The sequence below is a fragment of the Equus asinus genome, chromosome 21 (assembly GCF_041296235.1).
Source record: "Equus asinus isolate D_3611 breed Donkey chromosome 21, EquAss-T2T_v2, whole genome shotgun sequence".
NCBI lineage: Eukaryota > Metazoa > Chordata > Mammalia > Perissodactyla > Equidae > Equus > Equus asinus.
Genome location: NC_091810.1, coordinates 63,485,864 through 63,509,308, shown reverse-complemented (window position 1 = coordinate 63,509,308; position 23,445 = coordinate 63,485,864). Strand labels below are relative to the sequence as shown.

The following is a 23,445-nucleotide window of genomic DNA, read 5'->3' as shown; positions in this document are numbered from 1 at the left end:
GAGTTGTGCACGTTGATGTTTGGGAAGCGCTGGGCTGCATCTTATTTTTTTCCTTTCTCATTTAGCAGTTTTGAAGACCTAACCATGTCGCTAGGTGTATATCCAGCCCACTGCTTCTAACTGCAGTGTGTTATTCTATCTTCACTTTTCCACCAAAATAACCATAAGGAAAAGACCAAATTATGGAGACAGTAAAAAGATCAGTGGTTACCAGGGATCCAGGGGGTGAGGGGCTGGTGGATGAATGGGTGAAGCGCAGAAGCTGTTTGGAGTGGTGAAACTATTCTGTGTGATACTTTAACAATGGACGTATGTCATTAGACAGCTGTCAAAACCTACAGAATATACAACACCAAGTGAACCCTGATGTAAACTGTGGACTTCAGTTGATAATAATGCATCAGTATTGGTTTATCAATTGTAACAAATGTACCACACTAATACAAGGTATAAATAATAGGGAAACTGAGGAAGGGGATATGTGGGAACCCTCTGTGCCTTCCAATCAATTTGTCTGTAAACCTAAAACTGCTCTAAAAATAGTCTGTTAATTTAAAAAAAAAAAAAATGAGGGCAAAGGAGCATGTTCCAGAGGTCTCTTACTCAGCACAATTCAAATTTTCTGAAACCGGCTCATGTTTTAAAAATACATCCACATTTGTATACAGCATATGAATTTGCTTTAATGTAAAAATCAGATTTAAAATTCCTTTCCACTCAAAGTTCACCTCCCCTCCCTCCCTCTGATTTAAAAAAAAAGAAAAGAAAATTTGTGTAAAGTGGAAGCAGCAGGAAGACGTGTTTGCTACCGTGCGGTGCCCACCCCCGCCATACCTGCCCCAGCGGATGGATACTAGGTCCTCCCCCCACCTCAGTTGGAGGAGCCCAGTCCTAGGCCAACCTCTGCCTTCTGGAAGGTGAAGTCCAGGGTTCCCAGAGCCCCATCCCTTGGACCGTCTTAGGGAGTGAGGAGGGGAAAGGAGAAGTTGCTGGCACACTGGGGGCTGCGCCTCTCCTTGAGTGCCTGCCTGCTCATTGAGTAAGAACACACATGTCGGGAAGGTGGAGGCCTAGCCAGACGTCGACTCCATCCTGCCAGGGCTTTTCTGTCTGAGACGGAGAGAAGGGCCTGACATGGCCTCCAGGGACACCCATGGGTCTGTCCGGCTGGTGCTGGGCTGTGCCCTCTGCGCCACTCCTTTCTGAGAGAGCTGGGACTGTGGGATACATTCCTGTAGATGCTGCTTCTTGCCTTGAGTGTGTTTGTGCTTATCTCCTGACAGGGGTAGACAAAGAAGGACTGTTCTGGTATTTTGGGGTCAGGTGCACCAGCTGGCAAGTGGTGGGACTCTTTGGTGAGATGTCCATCTCCCATCAGAAGCAGACCAGCTTGCCCGGGGAAAAGGCCACAGGAAAATGTGGAGGTCAGACTCACCTTAGTCCAGGGCTTGACATTCCTAAACTTGTGTCTAGAGTCCAGATAGTTACCTTTCTCCACATCTACAGCTGTGCCCTCACTGACTGTGGCCACCAGATCCCTCTGAGCCTGGTCCAGCTGGTGCCATTGGGGCAAAGGTTAATTGGGCAGAACAGATGTGTTGAAGGTTGCCTGTTCCCAGGTGTTTCCTGGATTGACCATTATGACTTATGCGCCCCTCCCAAATTTCCATCTGTTTGAAACAAAAAGATCTGATAAGCCAGGAACCACAGAATTAAGCATTAAGAATGGACGCAACAAAGGAGTATGCTTGTCTGAGAAGCAAGCATGTTTGCAGGGCCCTTTCAGCTCTGTGGAAGCAAGGAGACCTGCAGGCTGTGGGATCAGAGCTCTCGCTCTGAGTTGAAGCACTGGCTTATTCTTGCACCTGGAGGCAGTTAACCATCCAGTCGGGGAGTGGACCTGGGGAGGGACAGACTCCAGAAAACAGCAGCACAGACAGGTGGCTGGAGAGCCCGCCGCCTAGAGTGCAGTGGTTCTCCGGGTCGGGGCTTGGCTTTTCATACCCAGCAGCTGTGGGCGCACACTCGGTATCTTTGGCAAAGGGAAGCATTTCATAATCCTGCTTGTTTGATTTTTATTTCAGTTCTTTTGAGATTGACATTAAAGAGTGGCTGAGTGACTTTTGATAGTACGCTGTTTACCACAGTGTCGAACCTTTTGCTCTGATCGCTTCCCTCCCTGGTGCCTAAGGAGAGAGGACGGGTGGAGCTGGTCCGGGTAGAAGCAGGTTCGCCCTGTGAGCAGTCACCGCGGGGGACCTGTGATAAAGTGGAGTTGACACAAATCAAGGCTTGTACATGTAAGAGTTTTCCATGACCTTAAACGGAGCTGTGGACCTGTGGGCAGTGCTGGGAGGTTCTGTAGCAGAAAGGAGTCCTCAGACCTGGCTTTGAGCCGTGGCTCTACCAGCTTTGTAGAATATGGTTTTGGACGTGGCCTTTCACTGCTTTCAGCTTCAGTTCACCTGTCTAAAATGAGGATTATGAGATCTACATTATACGGCTGTCCTGTGGCTAAATGAGATGACAGTGATGTAAGGTAATGCCTTAGATACACACTAGTGGTGGTGGTTAGAGGCAGGACAGTTACTGTCATTATGGGATCAAGTGTCTCTCCCATGTGGAAGTGGAAGACGCTGTTACATAGTGACTCTCGCCTCCCCCCCCCCCCCGCCCCCGTCCTTTCTTATCCTCCTTCCTATTGCTTCTTTCCTAGAAACCTTTAATCTCCCTTCTTTCCTTAAAAGGTATCCTTTTCCCTTCCCCTCTTTGCCTTTTATCACCCCATGCTTCACCAAATCGGAAGGAAACCAGCATTCAAAAAAATTTTGCAGAAAGAAGCAAGTAGGGCTGGGAGCCAGGTTGGCATCTGACCACTGAGGGCTCCATCCAGGCTGCAGGGACATAGGTGGCCTTGGGGTATCACTGAATCCTATCTCCTCACTCTAGGAGTGTTGTTACCATGCAGTTTGTTATACTTTCTTGAAGACTCTAAGCTATTTGGCCAGGACTGCCTGCTACTTTGCTTACTGGTGACCCGGGACCATGAAGCAAATGCTTTGCACTGATTCATGAAGAGTATTGAGATGATGTGTGTTCTTTGTGAGGCCTGAGAAGATCTTTGATCAGGTCATGATCATCCAAGATCCCTCTTGAGTCCCTGGTGCCTGGCGGAAAGGAGGGAAGGAAGGTGGGGCTTCTCAAACTTGAGCTGCTGGGAGGCTTGTGAAAATGTCTTGCAGACCCCCTTTTTCAGGGAGGCTGATTCAGCAGACCTGGGTGGACCTGAGAGCCTGCCTTTCTAGCAAGCTCCCGGAGAGTGCGGATCCTGCTCCTCTGGGGACCACACGCTTGGAGAAGCAAGGCTCGAGGGCAGAGGTTGGCAGATGATAGCCCACCGGCCCAATCCAGCCTGCTGCCTGTTTTTGTAAATACAGTTTTAGTGGAACACAGTTACTCCCCTCCGTGTGCATACTGTCTGTGGCCGCTTTCACGCTACAGTGGCAGAATGAGTAGTTGTGACAGAGGCCATATGGGCCACAAAGCTGAAAATATTTATGGTTTGTCCCTGTATGGAAGAAGTGTGCCAACGCCCGCTCCAGCAGTTCCTCAGCACCCTGAGCCTGGTGGTTCTAATTGCGGGCACAGACCCCTCTTTCGTTCACTGGCTAACTACTCCAGGACCCTTATTGCTATGATGCAGCTATGCTAAGCATTGAATCGTGTTTCCTGGGAGAAAAAAAAATTTGAGACTAGTAATTGCTGCTGTTTACCTGGATCTTTGCAGACCACAAAATTTCTTCAGACCCTGCAGCAACCTACGTGGTGCTGTACCCATCTTACGGAGGTCCAGACAAGTTCATGGGGGAAATAACTTACCTGTGGTCACACAGCAAGTTAATGACAAACCTAGGTCTTCAGTCCTTCTACCTACCACACTGCCTCCTATGGATGAGCCCAAATTGGACAGAACTTGGTGTATTAGTTGTCCTTTACTGTGTAACAAATTACCCCCAAGCTTAAAATCTTCAAACAGCAGTAAACATCTCTTATCACTCACAGTTTCTGTGTGTCAGGAACTCAAGATCAGCTGGGCTCGGCACTTCTGGCTCAAGTGCTTCCTGAGGTTCAGTCAGATGTCATCTGGGACTTCAGTCAGTTGAGGCCAGTCAACTGGGCCTGGACGATCCACTTCCAAGATGACTCACTCACCTGCCTGGCAAGTTGGTGCTGGCTGTTGGTGGGAGGCCTCAGTTCCTCTCCATGCGGGCCTCCCTGTAAGACGGCTTGAGTGTCTTCACAGCGTGACCCGAGATCACATGGTCTGAGATCAACATAGTAAGGGGAAAGCTGTATCCTTTTTATGACGTAGCCTCCCAAGTCACATGGCATCATTTCTGCCACACTCTGTTCATCAGAAGCAAGTCACTACATTCAGGAGGAGCCTGCATTCAAGAGGCGTGTCAAAGAATTTGTAGATAGATTTTACAACCAGCCCAGTATGCAGATTTCCACTCCATGGCCTGCTGGGAATGTTGGGGTCCTATGGCATTCCCTCAGTAAGGTCTTTAGTTGCCCATAGAATGTCAGATGGAAGTCCTATGCAAGAGCAAGGTTAAGTCACAAATTGCCAGCGACACCTAGGCCTCCAGCTTTGTTCTGCTGTGGAGCACCCAAGGCTCCTGTGGTGGTACTCAAGGAGGGGTCAAGGAGACCCGGAGGGAGATGCCCACCCTCAAGGCGTGTGTGGAAGGGGGAAGAAGACCAAGTGGGTTTGGACTCCCCCAAGTGATTCAGATATTCTCCTCCCAGTGCTGGCCCCCCGCGCCCAGCTGAGAACTGCTTTTCTCACCCCGTTCCCCCCACTTCCCAGACTGGGAAAAGGAGGCCCAAGGAGGCAAAGTTCCTTGTTGGAGAAAGCGGCAGGGCCCGAGGCCCCTTGGCTGTGCCGGTTGATATTCCCCACAGTCCCTCCTATAGAAGGTTAAACACACTTCAGTAAAAACTTTCCAGGGGCACACCGAGAAGGCCGTGAACTTGTGGATTACATTTGCCCTTCCAAGCCTTTGTATTAATTAATCCTTATCTGAGTTGGCTGACTGCATTTCTTGTCAGATCTGTTTCCAGGCAACATCTGGTTCTAATGGGTGAGTACCAGACCAGTGTTATTCTTCCACATCCTGCCGCCTCTGGGGAATGTGCTTTAAGTGTAGGAACTCATCCCGACAGATGGGAAGCTCTGATCTCTCTCCTTTGAACAGGTACCATAGCGCCTCAATCTTTCATAAGCAGTGCTTGGTCACCCTCTAGTGGCTAAATGAGGAAGGTCGCCGTGCTCGCTGAACAGAATAGCTGCTAATCTGGAAGGGGCGTGGAGACCTCCCTTGACTCTATAAAGAAAATACTCAGCAGATGTGGGGAGCAGTCGGCTTGAGGAGGATGTGGTTCCTTGATGGTGCGGGGAAAGGGTACCTGCTTTTTCCCTGTCATTTTCTCTGGCTTCCTGTATTAATATCCTGGTTTATTTGAAACAATGCAGGAAACAACAGTATAAGTACATGTGTATCTGTGCATGAGTGTGTATTTCCTGTGCAGAGAGTGTGTATGATGGTCAGCAGGATTGGCTAAATGCTTTCTGTAAAAAGCCAGACAGTAAATATTTTAGGCTTTGCAGCCAAAGGCCATATGCTCTGCCATTGTAGCGTGAAAACAGCCATAGATAATACGTCAGTGAATGAGCGTGGCTGTGTTCATGGGCTGTATATAACAAGCAGTGGGCTGCAAGTGGCCACGGGCCAGACCTGTTAACTCTTTGGTAAAGAAGAACGAACTGAATTGTGTTTATCTCTCACAATAGATGGTAAATTCCTCGGGGGCAGGGTCTCTGTGCCTTGCTCACCTTTGGACCCTGAGCACCCAGCGCTATGTCTGGCATGTGGTGGGTGCTCAGAGTGTGTTTACTGACCTGAGATGGCTCTGATGTCAACCTCTGTAACGTATCTACTTTCTTCCGAGATTTTTTGGAATTCATTATGTTAATAGCGGCACGCTCCCTGAATTGGACTTGAAACCATCAGAGCAAATCAGATTAGCTGCCATCCCTGCTTTCTTTCTATTTATCTCTATTTAAAATGAGCCAAGGTGTCATGGGAGAGACCAATAGATAAAAAAGCGTTGTAATGATCAGCCCCAGGCCACCCTGAAGATGGCACTCCCTGGTGGCCCAGCATCAGTGGGCAGCTGCCGGGACTCTTATTTTGCAGAACTGGGGATGGGTTTGCATCGAGGCATCTGCTCATTTCAGCAAAGCCTACATCTGCCCAGAAACTTGCACCTGGGAGGGGCTGGCTGGTGGCGTGCTAGGTAATGCTACATCCCTGACACAGCAAGAAAACAGAGCCGGAGCCAGCTTCCCTGTCTCCAGCACCAGCCTCTTCAGCGTTGCACATGGACGCTCTTCCGGGGCAGGTCTGTGGTCTGCCGTTATTAGTCACAATGGAAACTATGTTTATAGAGCATATTGTCTCATCATGCGGATTTTAGAAAATACGTTTATCCCTGTCCCGGAGAAACTGAGGCACAGAAAAGTTAAATGATTTGGGGCATGATATGATAGTGTGTAGCATAATAGTTCAAAGCCTGGACTAAGTTATTTAATACACTGTGCCTCAGTTTCCCTGTCTGCAAAATGGTCAAGATAGGGGCTGGTCTGGTGGTGTAGTGGTTAAGTTTGTGCTCTCTGCTTCAGTGGCCCGGGGTTCCCAAGTTTGGATCCAGGGTATGGACCTAGCACTGATCATCAAGCCACGCTGTGGTGGCATCCCACATAAAATAGAGGAAGATTGGCACAGATGTTAGCTCAGGGCCAATCTTCCTCACAAAAAAAAAAAAAATCAGGATAAAAGTTATTTCAGAGGGCAGTATGTGGGTTAAATGAGGTAAGGCACATGAAGCACTTCCTTATTCGGTAGTAGAGATTATGCGATTACTGTTACCTGGGGCCTGGATACATAGTAAGTGCTCAATAAATATTGCTTAAAAAATTAATTTGCCCAATCACACAGCTGGTAAGAAGTCAAAGCCTCAGTCTTTCTACCAGGCCATATGGCCTTAGCATTATACCATTTAACCAAATAGGAACAGAGGGTATGGTAACTGGGACATTGAGGGGGTCGATACTGGGCAGGGAGGCTGAGGCTAAGGTTCAGACACCCCCGGTTCACTTACCCTGACCTCTTGTCAGTCTTACTGCTCATAGGAGAGCCCTCGAGTTCAGTCCATACGTCTAGGGAGCTGGAAATAGGTAAGAGTCCTTGGCTCCCTACAATGTGAAAATCTTGAATTACAAAGAAAAGGAAGCTTTTTACCTGAGAAAGGAAGAGAGGAGACACTCCTAAGAGTCCTTGTAAACCCTGCTAATAATGTGAGCATAATAGTGGTAACTAGCACCTGGCTTGTACCAAGCACTGTTTTGCATATGTTGCTTAACTCATCTTGTTCTCCCGAAACCCCGTGAGGAAAGTTTCCGCATCCCCGTTTTGTAGATGAGGAAACTGAGGCTCAGGTTAGTACCTTGCCCAAGAGCAGGGAGTGGAACTGAGGCAGGCTGACTCTGTATTACATGATTTTCCCCACTAAACAAACTCTGCCTCTCAGTGGGCCATTACCACGAGTGGTAGCGTCACTCTGGCCAGAGAGTGGGGAAGAAGGAAGGAAGGAATGGGGAATAAAGAAATCAGGACCCTACAGTATAAATTAAAATAGTACCAGACTAGGAGTCAGCGCTGAAGACTGGTTCTGCTTTAACCACGAACTAGCTCTGTGATTCTCAGCTCGTTGCTTCTGAATATCTCCCGAACCTCTCTTCCGGCACTAACATTCTTTGGCTCTCAAACCACTATGGAATGAATCTTGACTTTGAGAAAAGATGCCATCTGGAGACTGATGTCCGATGCTGGGCCCTGGGTCCACTTCCTCAGGAACTGGACGTCCATCTGACCTTCATGTGTTGGGTGGCAAACCTATGGGAGACTCATGTCACCAGATGGGATGTCTGTCTCAGAGTCTCGGCCTTCCCTCTACCTTGGAGATTTTGCCTGGCTAACTCCCATTCATCTATTTAAATCTCGAGCTTCCTCTGACCATCCAGACTTGGTTGGGTCCTTATGCTTTACGTTCTCATGTCAGCTTTGTTTCCTTTCATAGGACTTATCCCAGTTTATAGTTAAATGTCTACTGATGAACCTTCTCTGGGGGCAGAGACCATGTCTGTTTTCCCTGCCATCATGGTACCGCCAGGGAGAACTCAGTGAGGTCTTTGAATGAATGAATGTTGCCACATGTGTGCTGTGCTAAACATGTCAGGAGAACAGCAGCCAGGTGTGGTAACATTGTTTGGTTCTCTCACTGCAGGGCACACAGGAGTAAATTTACCATACCTGATTTCCAAGGCCACTTCATTGCAAGGAATTAACACAGTAAATGATTTAAAGTCCAGGGAGGAGTTTCAGAGGTGTGCTGAGCTCACGCCTGGAACAGCGCAGCTCCCCTGGGCACAGCCAGCTGGCAACAGCTGGTACATTGCTCCTAGGGTAGCCTAGTTAATCGTCTGAAGTCACCTGTCTGTTTTCAAGGCACAAGTACAGATGCAGTAATGGCTAAAGTCAGAGATAAATCAGCCAACCTGTGTGCTCTAGCAATGAAGCATTTCCTGCCCCATCAATAGTGCCTAGAAAAACCCCTGGCTCATAATAGATGCTCAGTAGATATTTGAATAAATGAGACCCTTTAACACTGCCATCAGGTAATCCCTCTGAGCAGCAGAATAGCATCACAAAGCCAAAGGCTTCATAGACTTGACTTCACAGGAGAGTCCTCACGGACAAACTGTGTGTGTCTTTTGGTATGATTTTAAAAATCGAAAGCATCTGTTTTATCTGTAGGATACTAGAATAAAGATGACATGTGTGGGCATGTACACGCAGAGGACAAGGACGGCTGCTGGAATCAGAGCCTCCAGAGGTGACCTTTGAGGATTTTCAATTAAAAAAATTTCTTCATAGAAAAACACAGATAGTTGGTACCATTCAGAGTAGGGCAAGCAGTCTCATTCTACAGCACAAGGCAGTATTTGAAATACTTGACTTTGGCAATGACACTGGGGCATCAAAAGGTTTAGCTATATTAGAAACACTGTATTTCGTTTTAAAGGGGAGATAGAGAAAATGCATTCAGCCGAGCTCATTGCCCTATTGTTTAAGGGGGCGGTTGGAGAAGAAATCTCTTAATTCACTAGAAAATAGAAATCTTTAGCTTGATAAAGGGTATCCATCAATTATCAACAACAGACATCATACAAATGTAAAACATCAAAATGAACAATAAAGTAGAATAAACTAAGGATGGCCACTGTCGCTTATGTTCTGGGACGTGGTTCTGGAGACTCTAGTTAATGCATAATACAAGAAAAGGAAACAAGTGGTGTAAACGTTGGAAAGCCTCAAAACTACTATTACTGCAGATAGCCAGAAAATTCTAGGGAATCAGCTGAGATCAGCAGGGGTGGCCAAATACCAACAGAATTAAAAGGCTATAACAGACATCAGTTCTCACCCCCAGACCTTCTTACTGCAGTGTCTCCCTCCCCAAAGACAGCCACTTGAGACACCTCAGGCTTTACTCATGTCCAGAGTTATAGATAATATGGGTGCTGCCATCTTCTGATTCAATTTTACATGTTAACTGGTAATTTCCTGTTACCATCCATCTTAGCTTGGGCAACCATAACAAAATACCGTTGACTGGATGATGTAACAGGAATTTATTTCTCACAGTTCTGGAGACTAGAAATCCAAGATCAGGGTGCCCACAGGGTTGGTGTCTGGTGAGACCTTTCTCCTTGGGTTGCAGACTGCTTCCTTCTCACTGTGTCCTCATGTGACTTTCCTCAGTGCCTGTGAGGGAGAGAGAACGAGGGAACTTCCTGGTATCTTTTCTTATAAGGGTACTGATCGCATCATGAAGACCCCATCCTCATGACCTTATCTAAACCTCATTACCTTTAAGGGGCCCCTCTCCAAATACCATCACATTGAGGGTTAGGGCTCCAACATAGGAATTTTGTGGGAACACAGTTCAGTCCATAGCACCTCCTCCTTGTTATAATTCATCAGTATTCAGTGTTTATTATTAATAATCTCTCTATAAATATTATTTTGAGTTGTGTTGTGAACAGTTAATTACAAACAACTGTTATGGTTTCTTTTTTTTACTGAAGTTGATAACATGTATAATTTTTTTCTTTGCTCACTTTTCTTTGGAGCTCATTTGTCTCACACTTTTCCACTAGCCGCTTAGTAAAGTTTCCCACGAGGCAATCACATCATATAATCAGAGTTCTCGTTTTTATCTTGGATGTGTTTCTGCTGGGGACCTCCATTCACTTTGCAATTTTCTTTACGTTTTTATTGGGTTGAATTTCTTGTTTCCTTCATTCCTCATCTTCTTCTTTCTTGGTTTCTTCCCTCATTTTGATAGAGCAAGTTTCCTGATCGCTTCAACAGGTTAAACAGAAAGTACAATGGCATCAGGCACAGTGATGACAGCCTTTACCACACCTGTCTTTTGAGCCACTCTGCCTGGTTACCTTCTGTGCCTGGGGCACCTGTCGTGCTTGGGTTTCCCCTCATCCTGGAGATTACCTTCACACTTCTATGTAGTTCTCCTGTTGGTTTATCCTATATTTTCTTTTTTAGTGTTTATGCCCTATTTCGAGAGGTCATATCCTTCAGTAGATTTCTGAGAAAGAATGCATGGAAGGTAAATTTTTTAGACATTGCATGTCCGAGAGAAAATGTATTCTCCTCTTCTCTTCATTGATAATTTTGCTGGATGGTTTCTACATTAGGAATCGTTTTCCAGTTTGAAAGCATTTGCTATTTCTCCTAACATCCTATTTGCTTTTAGAAAAGGTTAAAAGACATTCTTGTTTCTGATCCTTTGTAGGTGACCTGATTGTTCTTTGGTTGTTTAAAGAATCTCCTCTTTGTACCTGATCTTCTGAAATTCTGTGATGTACTTTGCTTTATGTCTGTTTTCACCCATTGTGCTGGGTACTTGGGGGAGCCCTTTTATGTGGAAATTCATGTCCTTAAGTTCCGAGATTTCTTGAATTGTTTTGTGGTTGATTTCCTTCCCTCTGTTTTCTCCAGTCTCTACTCCTGGAACTTGTTAATCGGATGTTCAACCTCCTGGACCTGTCCTCCAACTTTCTTACCTTCTCTCTTCTGTTTTTTCACCTTTTTGCTCTCTTTTCCATATGGTTTTCTCAATTTTATCATGTAACACTTCTATTGAGTTTTTAATTTCTTCTCTCCTGTTTTTAATTTCAAAAGCTAACTTGATTTTGGAAGAACCATTTGTGTCCTTCTTGTAACCTCCTGTTTCTGCTTCATTATTGTAATATCTTTTCCCTCTGAGGATATGATTTCTTCTTTTTTGGATGTTTTCTTCTCCCTCTTCAAAGTTACTTTCTCCTAGTTTGCTTTCTGGTCTCAGCTCTCTGCCATGTTATACAGGCTTTCGTCATAGATCTGCTAACCTTGGTTGTGTGCCTGTGTTTTGGGTGCAAAGCTGTTCGGATGCTCTGAGCGTGTAGGTGGGGCTTATCAACTTTGAACTTCATTGTAGATTGACCCGGTCAGGCTGCGTGTTGGGGAATCCCCACAGTCAGTATTTTTAGGTCTTTTGTCTTGGACTAGTGAAGGCCTGGCTGCCAGTATTCTAGGAACCCAGTAGAGGGGAAACGTTAGGGCTCGGAAGGGTGGGGACGCCTTCACATTGAACAGTCATTTAAGCCTCTCGTTTTCAGTAAGATGCTCAAACTTCCAAGTGTGTCACTCAGTCCGGAGACGCTCTATTTCGTTTTACCTTCTTTAGAGTGGTTCTCAATCAGGGCTGGGTTTGCCTCCCAGGAGACACTTAGCAATTTCTGGACACATTTTTGATTGTCATGTAGAGGAAGGGGGGAAGTTTGCTGCTGGCATCTAGTTGGTAGAGGCCAGGGGTGCTGCTAAACGTCCTGCACAGGTCAGCCCTCCACAGCAAAGAATTGTTGGCCCAAATGTCGGTAGGGCGGAGCTTGAGGAATCCTGCTTTAGGGAATAAACTTTCAGACTAATGACCGAGGTGGGGCAGTCCCCCAGCAGCTTGGAGCAGGGCAGAAGGTAAGGACATAGCTGATTTCTAACAGCTTCCCCTGAGTCCTCCTTATTCTCGCCATCCCTGCCTTAGCCCCGGTCCCAGAGGTCCCTGAGTCTTTTCAGACTGCAGCAGGCTTGGTTTGGTTCTTGACTTTCTCGGTCAACCAGCTTAATTAGAATTCAGCTTTCTCACGGTGGCGAAGTCACTTCTTCCTCATCCATATGTGTTCCAGGCTTCCAGAAATGTGTCACTTTTGTCTCCTTTCCTATTCATCCCATTCTCATGATAATTTTAGAAGTATTTGAGGAAAGAGCAAAACTAGATTCATGTGTTCAATTTGACATCTTTACCCAAAAGCCTAAAATACATGCTGAAGCTACAGGAGTTGGCACTGGCATAGCAGTTAACACAGATGAATGGAGTAGAATAAAGATTCAAGAAACTGACCCAATATGTGAGAAGTTTGCCAGGAAGTGATAACCAATCAATTGAGGATCTGCTAGAAAAAAAATAAAAGTGGCCTTTCCTCACCCCATATATAGAACTCAATTCTAGTTAAAGATCTAAGCATACCTATAAAACTGTAAGAAAATATAGGAGAATATTTGTATAATCTTCTGTTGAGGAAGACCTTCCTAAGCAGATAGGAACAAAAGAAGGCTTAAAGAGTGACCGCTTAGGGCTAGTCTGGTGGCATAGTGGTTAAGTTTGCATGCTCTGCTTCGATGGCCCGGGGTTCACAGGTTCAGATTCTGGGTGCAGACCTACACACTGCTCATCAAGCCATGCTGTGGTGGCGTCCCACAAACAAAATAGAGGAAGATTGGCACAGATGTTGTCTCAGTGACAATCTTCCTCACCAAAAAAAAAAAAAAAAAACAGTGACCAATTAACTATGTAAAAATTTAAAACTTCCATATGACGGAAGACTCTATGAAGTTGAAAGTCAAAGCTGGATGGGGAAAAGATTGCCACATATGTGGTTGATTACCATCCCTCTTATGTAAAGATCTCTACAAATCAGTAAGAAAGTGATTTTTTTTAGGCTTATCAGTAAATAAGGAAAGAACTAGAAGTGGCTAATAAGCATTTGAAAAGATGCTCTACCATCCTTACCACTGACCAGGAAAATGAAAACTAAAACAAAACAGAAGAATATTATACATCTGTGGTTCTTAATCTGTGGTCCTGGTCCAGCAGCATCAGCATCACCTGGGACCTTGTTAGAAATGCAAATGCTCAGATCCGGTCCTACACCTGCTGAATCAGAAACTCTGGGGGTGGGACCCATCCATCTGTGGTTTAACAATCCCTTCAGGTGGGTCTGATGCTTGCTCCTGTTTGAGAATCATTGCTGTGTAGCCAGCAGAGTGAACGGATGACATTCAACGTCATGGATGGATCTCACAGTGTTGAATGAAAGAAAACAAACACAAGAGTACATACTAGAGGATTCCACTTATATGAAGTTCAAAACCAGGGAACACTAGGGGCCAACCCGGTGGAGCAGCGGTTAAGTTTGCACGCTTTGCTTCGGCAGCCTGGGGTTCACCAGTTCGGATCCCGGGTGCGGACCTAGCAACACTTGTCAAGCCACACTGTGGCAGGCGTCCCACGTATAAAGTAGAAGAAGATGGGCACGGACGTGAGCTCAGGGTTAATCTTCCTCAAAAAGAGAGAGAGAGAGAGAGAAAACCAATCAATACTACTCTCGGGTGATAGAAATCAGGAGAACTATTATGCTTGGAGAGGAAGGAAGGAGTAACTCGAAGTGAGGATGGAGCTACCAGGTACTGGTCATGTTCTGTTTCTTGATGGGGATGCTGGTCACACAGGTTTATTTAGTTTGCGAAAATTCAGCAAGCTATTCGCTTAGGATTTCTACAGTTTTCTCTATGCCGTATTTCAATAAACAGTGAAAGGCAAAACGTGAGATCTCTTTTTTTAATCTGGATTTTTTAATCATTTAAAACATGGTGTTTTAATGAGAGTGGAAAGGAAGAGTGTGCATACACTGGTGAGAGGATAAATTAGTACACAGTTTTTGATGAGTAATTTGACAGTAGCTCTAAGGCTTGAAATATCCTAGAAATTCCGCTTCTAGGAATCTGCCCTGGAATTCAGGTTTGCAGAGGTGTATATTATAAGAATCTTCCCTCGGCATTTTTGTACGAACATAAAGGAGACAACTTAAATTTCTCTCAATAGGGAACTGGTTACATGAATTATGGAGAACTGGGCAACTGTTACAGTTGGCACAGATCTGTGTGTAGTAGCAGGGAGGGAGCGCCTCTCTGGTATTGCTCATGGAAGGAAGCAAGTTAGAGGCACTGTGTACACAGTGATTCGTATTTTTAAGGGAGAAAGAAAAAGATGTACAGGTGGTAGTTATAAATGCAAGGGAAAGACGTTCAGAAAGGTAGACGTAAAATTTTTATGTTGGTTTATCTTGAGAATTTACAGCTGGTAGTTGGGGGTTGTCTTTTCCTTGTATGCTTTATATATACTTTATATGCTTCTGTGTTTATTTTTACCTGCATTTATCACTTTTTAAAATCTTTTTAAAGTCTTAGGTTTACCATTCCAAAAAAGTATGAGCCTAAAAAAATGCTTATCAGTGAAAAAACAAACAGTATTTTTGTAGTCTAAGCAAATAAAGATCAAGAGTTTGTCTTACACACACACACAGCAGGAGATGAATAACATTTATGTAAAGTGATTTTCATCAGTTTTGGTTAAAGTGAGAGGAAAAAGGTTTGCTTCTGGATATATTTCAGTTATCTAGGAAATTCACTTGGGCGGAACAGTTCTTTTCTTGACTTCATTTTTTAAGGGTCATTCGTTTTAACTGTTTGCTGGTGAGGTCATGGGTCAAGTGTTCCTGTTCTTTGAGCGATGGCTCGGTTAGCAGTGTTGTGCCTGTGTGTAAAAGGTGGCCGTGGCTACCACATTAGACAAGCACCTCTAGACAGGGCCATCCACCTGGCGTTAATCATGAAAAGCATTTTTACGCTCAGCGCCGAGAGCTGTTAGCTGAGCCTGCTTAGCTGGACACCAGCTTGTGCTGGAAACTCTTGAACCTTTGCTCACCCCTGGAGAGGCGCCCCAGCCCCATTTGCACATGCACGGTTGTGTTTCCTGTGTGGATCACCAAAAAAGGGCTGTTCTGACCCTTTCTGTTTGAATCAAGAAGCCCAAGATGATGTTTCAGACTGTGCCATGTCGGATTATGTCTGTTACCAGTCTTGCTGATCCAATGGCATGTCACATATATGTGTATAGATTACCTGTCCGTTATGATGAGTTTGGGCCCAAAACCCAATTTGTGTGAGGCTTAGTGCTTTCTCGAATTTTATCCCTGTTTTGTGTATCTTCACTTTCAGTAAATTCTGTTGCCACAGATGTAAGCACAAAAACACATCTCTCTTAAGCATTTCTTTGGAATTCATATGCAATATCAAGCAGATAAAAGGACATCAACTTTTAACTCTGAAGGGGGAAACGGCGATAGAGTTTGTTCCCTGCTCACCAGCACAGGCATCCTAACTGACAGAGAGGAGAGCTGCTCAGTGAGCAGTTTAAAATGTCCTTCAGCAGGCTGGCCCGGTGGCACAGCAGTTAAGTTCACACATTCCACTTCGGAGGCTAGGGCTTCGCCAGTTTGGATCCTGGGTGCGGACGTATGCACTGCTTGTCAAGCCATGCTGTGGCAGGTGTCCCACATATAAAGTGGAGGAAGATGGGCACGAATGTTAGCTCAGGACCAGTCTTCCTCAGCAAAAAAAAAAAAAAAAAGATTGGCGGCAGATATTAGGTCTGGGCTCATGTACCTCAAAAAAAAAAAAGTCCCTCAGAAACCTGTCTGAGGGCTTAATGATCTTCACGGGAAGTCTTCCTTCTTAAAGAGGGGCCTGACCTCCTCTCCCTGTAGTGTCCACTTCTTCTATCCGTAGGCCCTGCTACCTCAGACTGAGTGGGTTGAAAACTGAGCTCCTGAATTGTTGTTCAAACCAGCCCCTAACTATTCCTGTTTCATTGTTCTAGCTGAGGAAATGACACTCTGATCCACTTCTTAAATCTTTCCAGAGACCCTGGGGGTCATTCCACTTTATCCTCCCCCACTTCTCTCCATATCTAATCTATTAAAGTCTTATCTGCTTCTGGAATTTGTCTTGGAGTCTCACTTCTCAATATTCCCTGCCACCATGTTGGTCTTGAATACATCATCTTCTCCCACTTGGACTATGGCCACCTTCTCAGAACTGGTCTCCTCACGCCAGCCCTTTCCGCTCCACATGTCCATTCTCCCAACACAGCCAGAGTCATGTTATAAAACTGACCGTGATCTTATCATTACCTTGCTCAAAAGCCTCCCACCACCCTTAGGATAATGTACAAAATCCTTAGGCCTCCTTGGGCCCACATAATGCGAGCCTTCCCAGCCTCTCTAACATCTTGCACCAGTGTCCTAACTTACTGCACTTTCTTACAGGTTCTAGAAGGCAGCAAAGCCCTTCCCCCCTCCAGACCTTTGCCCATGCTGTGCTCTCTGCCTAGAAAGTTGTCTTCCCTCCTCGCTCATGAGCTCTTACTTGGTCTCCAGGTTATTCTTCAGCACGGCCGTCCCTGACACTTCCCATGCCTGCAACAAGGCTACGTCTCCCTGTTATAGACCTTGTTACACCCTTTGTTTTCTTTCATAGCATTTTTCGCAAGTGTAATTATTCAGCTATATCCCCCACTAGACTTTAAGTTGCGTGTGAGCTGGACCTGTTCAGTTTGTGCCCCACTCTATCCTTGGGGCCTGATAGCAGGAAGCCTGGCATATTTTAGGTGCTCTCAAGTGTTGAACAAATGAGTGAAAGCCATCTTCCTAGCTTAGTGATTGAAATTACTTGAGTATTTTGTTCCATATACCGCGAAGAAAGCTAAAACAGAAATGAAATAATTTCTCCCAAGTCACACAGCAAGCCAGACCTGGCAGCCAGAGCCCACCCTGTGCTCCTCATACTGTCACCTGGGGATGTGGTTTAGATACTAACTTCTTCATGACTTAGGAATAAAGTCTTCCTGGTTCCTGGAAGATGCTGGAATGCGAGATGCATACTTTGCTCTGGCCTTCCTTCTTCAGGACTAAAGATGCCTGTAATTTACATCCGTTTCCTTTCCCTTCCTGAAGTCCTCCTTTAGTCGTGAGTGACGTTGACTTGGCTCGGGTTTGGCTTTGCTCAGCAGCAGCGGTGAAGAGTTGGATGACTGCTGCTGGAACAAAGCACAGCTGAGTGCCTGTATCTGGGCTGGGCCCTTGCTCCTTCTCCCTTCTGAAAGCTCTCTCAGGCCACACATTATTTGCCATCTGTGGGGAGGGCAGCAGTGGCAGGTGAGGAGTCCTCAGAGGTTCATCCCTTGAGAGCAGATCAGTCCCAGGGACCACCTCGAGTGGACCTGCAGTCTTGTTCCCTTGACAAGCATCAGCCTGTGAGCAAATGCCAGCCATGGATGTGTGTTGTTTTGCCTCTCATGGTGTTTTAATACTCTTTATTGGGGCCATTCCGTGGCCCAGTGCTTAAGTCCAGCGTGCTCTGCTTCAGCGGTCCAGGTTTGCAGGTTCAGATCCCAGGTGTGGACCTACACCACTTGTCAGCCATGCCGTGGCAGCGACCCACCTATAAAGTAGAGGAAGATTGGCACAGATGTTAGCTCAGGGCGAATCTTCCCCTGGCAAAACAAAAGAAAACTACCTTTTTATTAGTGCTAACATTTAAAAATCAAGATTATCATATACAAACTTGAGTTTCTGTTTTCTCCTGGAAAAAAAAAAAAAGGAAGATCTAGCAAAACCAGCCCACGACAGTTGGCTAGAGCTGAGTACCGACTGCCCCCTTAAGACAAGACATAGTTTTTCTTGTTTGCCGTGGTCTCTGCCCAGCCCGCTATGTTCGCTTATTTTCTCTTCCTGGCATCTGTGGGCACGCGAGTTTACAGACCCTGTTGTATTTGTAAGTCACGTGTAGGTGTGTGTGTGTGTGAAAGTTGTAATTGACATTCTAATATTTTTTTCTCCTTCCCCAAATCCTTCTTTTTCTTTATCTTCTGCTTTCACCTCCCTTTTCTTCCCCACTTCCTGTCATTTTACAGATTCTGGGACTGCTGGTATGGACACTTATCGCTGGAACTGAGTACTTCCGGGTCCCTGCATTTGGCTGGGTCATGTTTGTAGCTGTATTTTACTGGGTCCTCACCGTCTTCTTCCTCATCATCTACATAACAATGACCTACACCAGGATTCCCCAGGTGCCCTGGACAACAGTGGTAAGGAAGCCGTGAGTGTCCTTGTCCATTGCCCACTAGGTAGGATGGAATTTAGTCCTCCTCTAGTCAATTCAGGATTGTCTCTCTGCCAACATAGACTGGGAAAAGCCAGGGAGAACCCAACATGGCAGATAATCTCTCTATTACCCAATTGTCTGTCAGGTGTTTTATAGCTGAGTATGAACTTGGGCAGGTTGCAAGGTCCATGAACATTTTTTAGCCAAAATAGCAAACCAGTCCTCAGAAGACTGAATCAAGAAAAGCTCAGTTCTCTTATGTAGACTCTTATTTTATTAAATCCCAGTAAACAATGTCACCTGGAAACAGGTTTGTCAGGGCACTTCTGCAGATCTTCCTTCCTTTAACACCCCCACTCCCACTCCGGGGCCATGACCTTAACCCTTTGCAAGTCAGAGCTCTTTGGTGTTGGGATGCACGGTGTATGCAAAGGGTTAGAATGAAAAATGAAAACTGCTGTAGGAATAGGTGTCCTCCCATTTGGACTCTAGAGTCATCAAGGGTGATTGGATTCTTGTCCTGGCTCCAGGCACCATGCTGGATGCAGGATAAACGAAGGGGATCACACAGTCTAGAGAGAAATGGATTAGAAGATGTGTGGATTACAGTACCTTTACAGTACCTTTCTTAGTCTGCTCGGGTGTCATAACAAAATACTATAGACTGGGTGGCTTAAACAACAGAAATTTGTTTCTCACAGTTCTGGAGGCTGGAAGTCTAAGATCAAGGTGTAAGTTTAGTTGGTTTGTGGTGAGAGCTGTCTTCCTGGCTTGCAGGTGCATGCTATCTCGCCATGTCCTCACATGCTGAGAGGAGGAAGAGAGAATGTGAGCTCTCCTTCATCTCCTCTAACCAAGGGTGCTAATCCTATCATGAGGGCCCCATCCTCATGACCTCAGCTAACCCTAATTACCTCCAAAGGCCCCATATCCAAATAGAATCACATGGAGGGTTAGGGCTTCAACTTACGAATTTTGGGGGTTGGGGGAACACAAACATTCAATTCATAACATTCTACCACACCCCCCATCATGCCATTTTCACATGCAAAATATATTCATTCCATCTCAACATGCCCAAAAGTCTTTTTTTCTTGAGATTTTTTTCTTTTTCCTTCATCTCTCCAAAGCCCCTCAGTACATAGTTGTATATTTTAGTTGTGGGTCCTTCTGGTTGTGGCATGTGGGACACTGCCTCAGCATAGCTTGATGAGTGGTTCTAGGTCCGCACCCAGGATCCGAACCAGCAAAACCCTGGGCCACCGAAGCAGAGCGCACAAACTTAACTACTCGGCCACAGGGCTGGCCCCAATGGGTAAGACTTTTAAGGTACAATTCATCCCAAGACAAAATTCCTTTCTAGCTATGAATCTGTGAAACCAGATAAGTTATGTACTGCCAAAATACAGTGATGGGACAAGCAGAGAATAGACAGTCTGTTTCCAAAAGGGAGAAATAGAAAAGAAGGAAGGGGCGACAGGTCCCCAGCAAGCCCAAAACTTACAAGGCAAAGTCCATTAGATCTTTAGGCTCCAGAATAATCCTTTTTGGTTCAATACTCTGTTCTGGAGGCCCACTGGGGTGGCATTGTCACCCACAGTCTCCTCAGGGTGGCCATGCCCCTGAGGCACTGGGCTGGGACATCCTGGCTCACAGAACCAGAGGCAGCTCCACCCTTTGAAACGAGGAAGAGGAAGAACCAGCCTGCCTCCTTGGCCTGTGGTGGGAGTGGCAGCCCTGATGATCTCTCTGAATCACCTTTGGGTGATTTATTCTTCTCTTTTCTTGAAAGATAGAGCATATTCACAGCCAAAAAGCTCTATGGTTCTGTCCTATAGAATCCAAGAAGTTCAACTGCCCTGCTTCATTTTGCCCCTTCTCCGTCGTTCAGTTCAGACTGGCAGTGTTTCTGCTGGGATATCCCTTATCGACTCCTGGCTTCTGCTGAGATGCTTGATTAGCTCTGTGGTTTGCACCCACGATCTCTTTATCAAATGGTTGTTCGGCCACACCCATCGTGTTCTCTTCAGAACAACCTTGCTGATTTTTTGCAATATGTACAGACTGAGAATTTTCCCAACCTTCAAGTTCTGGTTCTTTTTTGCTTAACAATTCCTCCTTTAATTTCTCTCTGCTCTTTTTATAAGCAGTCAGGAGGAACCAAGCTGCTCCTTCGACACTTATAAATCCCGGGTGCTAAATATCCAATTTCATTGCTTGCAAATGCTACCTTCCACAAAACACTAGAATACAGTTCAGCCCAGCTCTTTGCCACTTTATAACAGGATCACCTTTCCTCCAGTTCCCAATAATGTGTTCCTCATTTCTGAGACCTCTCCAGAATCCCCTTTAACATCCATCTTTCTAGCATGCACCTTAGAGTTCTCCAACCTCTGCTCATTGGCTGATTCCAAAGCCAAGTGTATATTTTTAGGCATTTTGTTATGGCAGCATTCTACTTCTGGTTCCCAAGTCAGTCAACCCAGTCTTAGTACCAAATCCTGTAGTAGTCAGGGTTCTCTAGAGAAGCAGAAGCAATAGGATGTGTGTGTGTGTGTGTGTGTGTGTGTATAAAGAGATTTACTATAAGGAATTGGTTCACATGATTATGGGAGCTGAGAAATCCCAAGACCCTGTTAGCAAGCTGGAAACCCAGGCAAGCAGATGATATGGTTCCAGTCTAAGGGCAAAAGCCTGAGAAGCAGGAGAGCTAATGGTGTAAGTTCCAGTCTGAAAGCTGTCAGACTTGAGATCCAAGAAGACCCGATGTTTCAGTTCAAATCCAAAGGCAGGAATAAAAACCTCAGCATCCTAGCTCAAGGCAGTGAAACAGGAGGAGTTAACCTCTTCCTCACAGAGGATCAGGCTCTTTGTTGTATTCAGGCCTTGAACTGATTAGATGAGGCCCACCCCCACTAGGGAGGGCAATCTGCTGCACTCAGTCCACTGATTCAAATGTTAGTCTCATCCAGAAACACCCTCACAGACACACCCAGAATAACGTTTGACCAAATAATTGGTGCGCCCCATGGCCCAGTCAGGTTAACACATAAAATTAACCATCACAGTACCCTGTGACACGTGCTAAAGTGAGGGTGTGTACAAAGTGTGACGGAAGTAACCACCTCACCTTGGGACAGCTGGAAACCCTTCAAAGAGGAGGTGACATTGAGTGTCATCTTAAAGATGGAGTACACACTCCCAAGTGGAATTCACAGAGATGAAAGGTGAGGTCCCCCTTGCCTTGGAGCATCTGCAGTCTTGTTGGGGAATTTGAAGTGACCGTATGATTTAAGTAAAAAATCCAAGTGGTGCCGTGTGTGTGTGTGTGTGTGTGTGTGTGTGTGTGTGTGTATAAAACGGAGTTCTGAGGTGATACTGTCTTTTTGTTTGTTTCCAATCAATATATCGGAAGAATATCCAGCTCCAAATAACTGACTGATGAACCACATTTGAAATGCTGCCTATTTGTGGGTTGTGGGTTGAAGTTAAGTTGGCAGGCCTTCACAGTGCTGTCACTGCTCAGAATGTCCCTGGCTTTGTTCTTTCCATGAGTTGCCTTCAGAGCTAAGTTAAATCCCACAAGAAAACAAATCTCATTTTATTTCACAAACAGATTGACTGATTCTTGACTATTTCCCCCAATACGCAAGTGAGGATTCTCCATTAAGATTTTCAAGAACGTGGTGCAGGTTCTGAAAGTAATTCCAATCGAGGTGCCCAAAACTGTGTGGGGCAGCACAAGCAGCCTTGTTGGAATTGGTGTCCGGCTTCCCCAGATGGGCACTGGGAAGGAGAGACTCATTGGGATGTGGGAGTCAAAAATGGTTAGCACTTTGACGTAACAGCTACCTGGGAATACAAGAGGAGGGGATCATCGGAGTGAGTTGGGGGCATTTAAGGAATGCCGTTTTGGAGAAAGAAGAGTCTTAAAGTGGGTCTTGGAGAAAGTGCTTGTGAACTTGGGAGAAGATGAACTCAGGAAATGTAACAGGAGAGCAAATGGTTGGGATGCAGGAATGAGCGGTACCTTTATTTCCACTTTTGCCTGAGTCTCACTTCCTAGTTGTCTGATCTGAATGAGGGGTTGGCAAACTTTCTCTGTAAAGGGGCAGATAGTAGGTATTTTCTCTTTTGGGGCTGTACAAACTCTGTCACAGCTACTCAACTCTGTTGCAGCATGACAGCAGCCACAGATAATTTGTAAATGAATGAGCATGACTGTTCCAGTAAAACTTTATTCACAAAAACTGGCAGTGGGCTGTAATTTGCTGACCTCTGGCCCAGATCATGTATACTCTTTCTCCTCTCCATAATTTATTACATAATTTATTACTTTAAAACTCCTTCATGATTTATTACATTAGGCTCCTTCATAATTTATTACATTAAAAATGTTTAGGGGCCAGCCTGGTGGTTTAGTTGTTGGGTTCACACGCTCTGCTTTGGCAGCCCAGGGTTCGTGGGTTTGGATCCCAGGCACGGACCTACGAACCACTCTTCAAGCCATGCTTTGGTGGCATCCTACATACAAAATAGAGGAGGATTGGCATGGATGTTAGCTCAGGGCCAATCTTCCTCACCAAAAAAAAAAAAAGTTTAAATATCGCTTTCAGTAATTCTTTTTTAAAAAGTTAACAGTGCTCCTTTCTGTCAAATGCTTTGCTTTACATTATCAGAATTTATCCTCATAAGGTGTGTCTATTTTATAGATAAGGAAACTGGGGTTTGGAGCCCTGTGACTTTGCACAGATTCACACACGGCTGGGGCCCATGTCTCTCGACTTCCATCCAGCATTTCTTTCTGATCTCCTCCTGCTTCAGGTGCTCTTCTGCCTGAGTGGTAAATAAGAACCCCAGTCAGCAGGGAGGAGATCAGGCCTTTGAGTCCCTCACAATTGTTTAATCCTTGCTC

The 23,445-nt window shown here is 45.5% G+C and overlaps 1 protein-coding gene across 3 annotated transcripts in view; it reads left to right on the top strand.

The window, feature by feature from the left end:
* CMTM8 (CKLF like MARVEL transmembrane domain containing 8) overlaps nucleotides 1–23,445 on the top strand; it is a 104,261-nt gene that overhangs the window by 65,760 nt on the left and 15,056 nt on the right. The window contains exon 2 of one of the 3 annotated variants that reach the window (XM_014827176.3): nucleotides 18,340–18,524. The exons of 1 other annotated variant lie outside the window; for it this stretch is intronic. In XM_014827176.3, coding sequence (XP_014682662.2) covers nucleotides 18,340–18,524 — 185 coding nt within the window. The remainder of the gene's footprint in view (nucleotides 1–18,339; nucleotides 18,525–23,445) is intronic. One more of the 3 variants, XM_014827175.3, reaches the window with a different exon arrangement.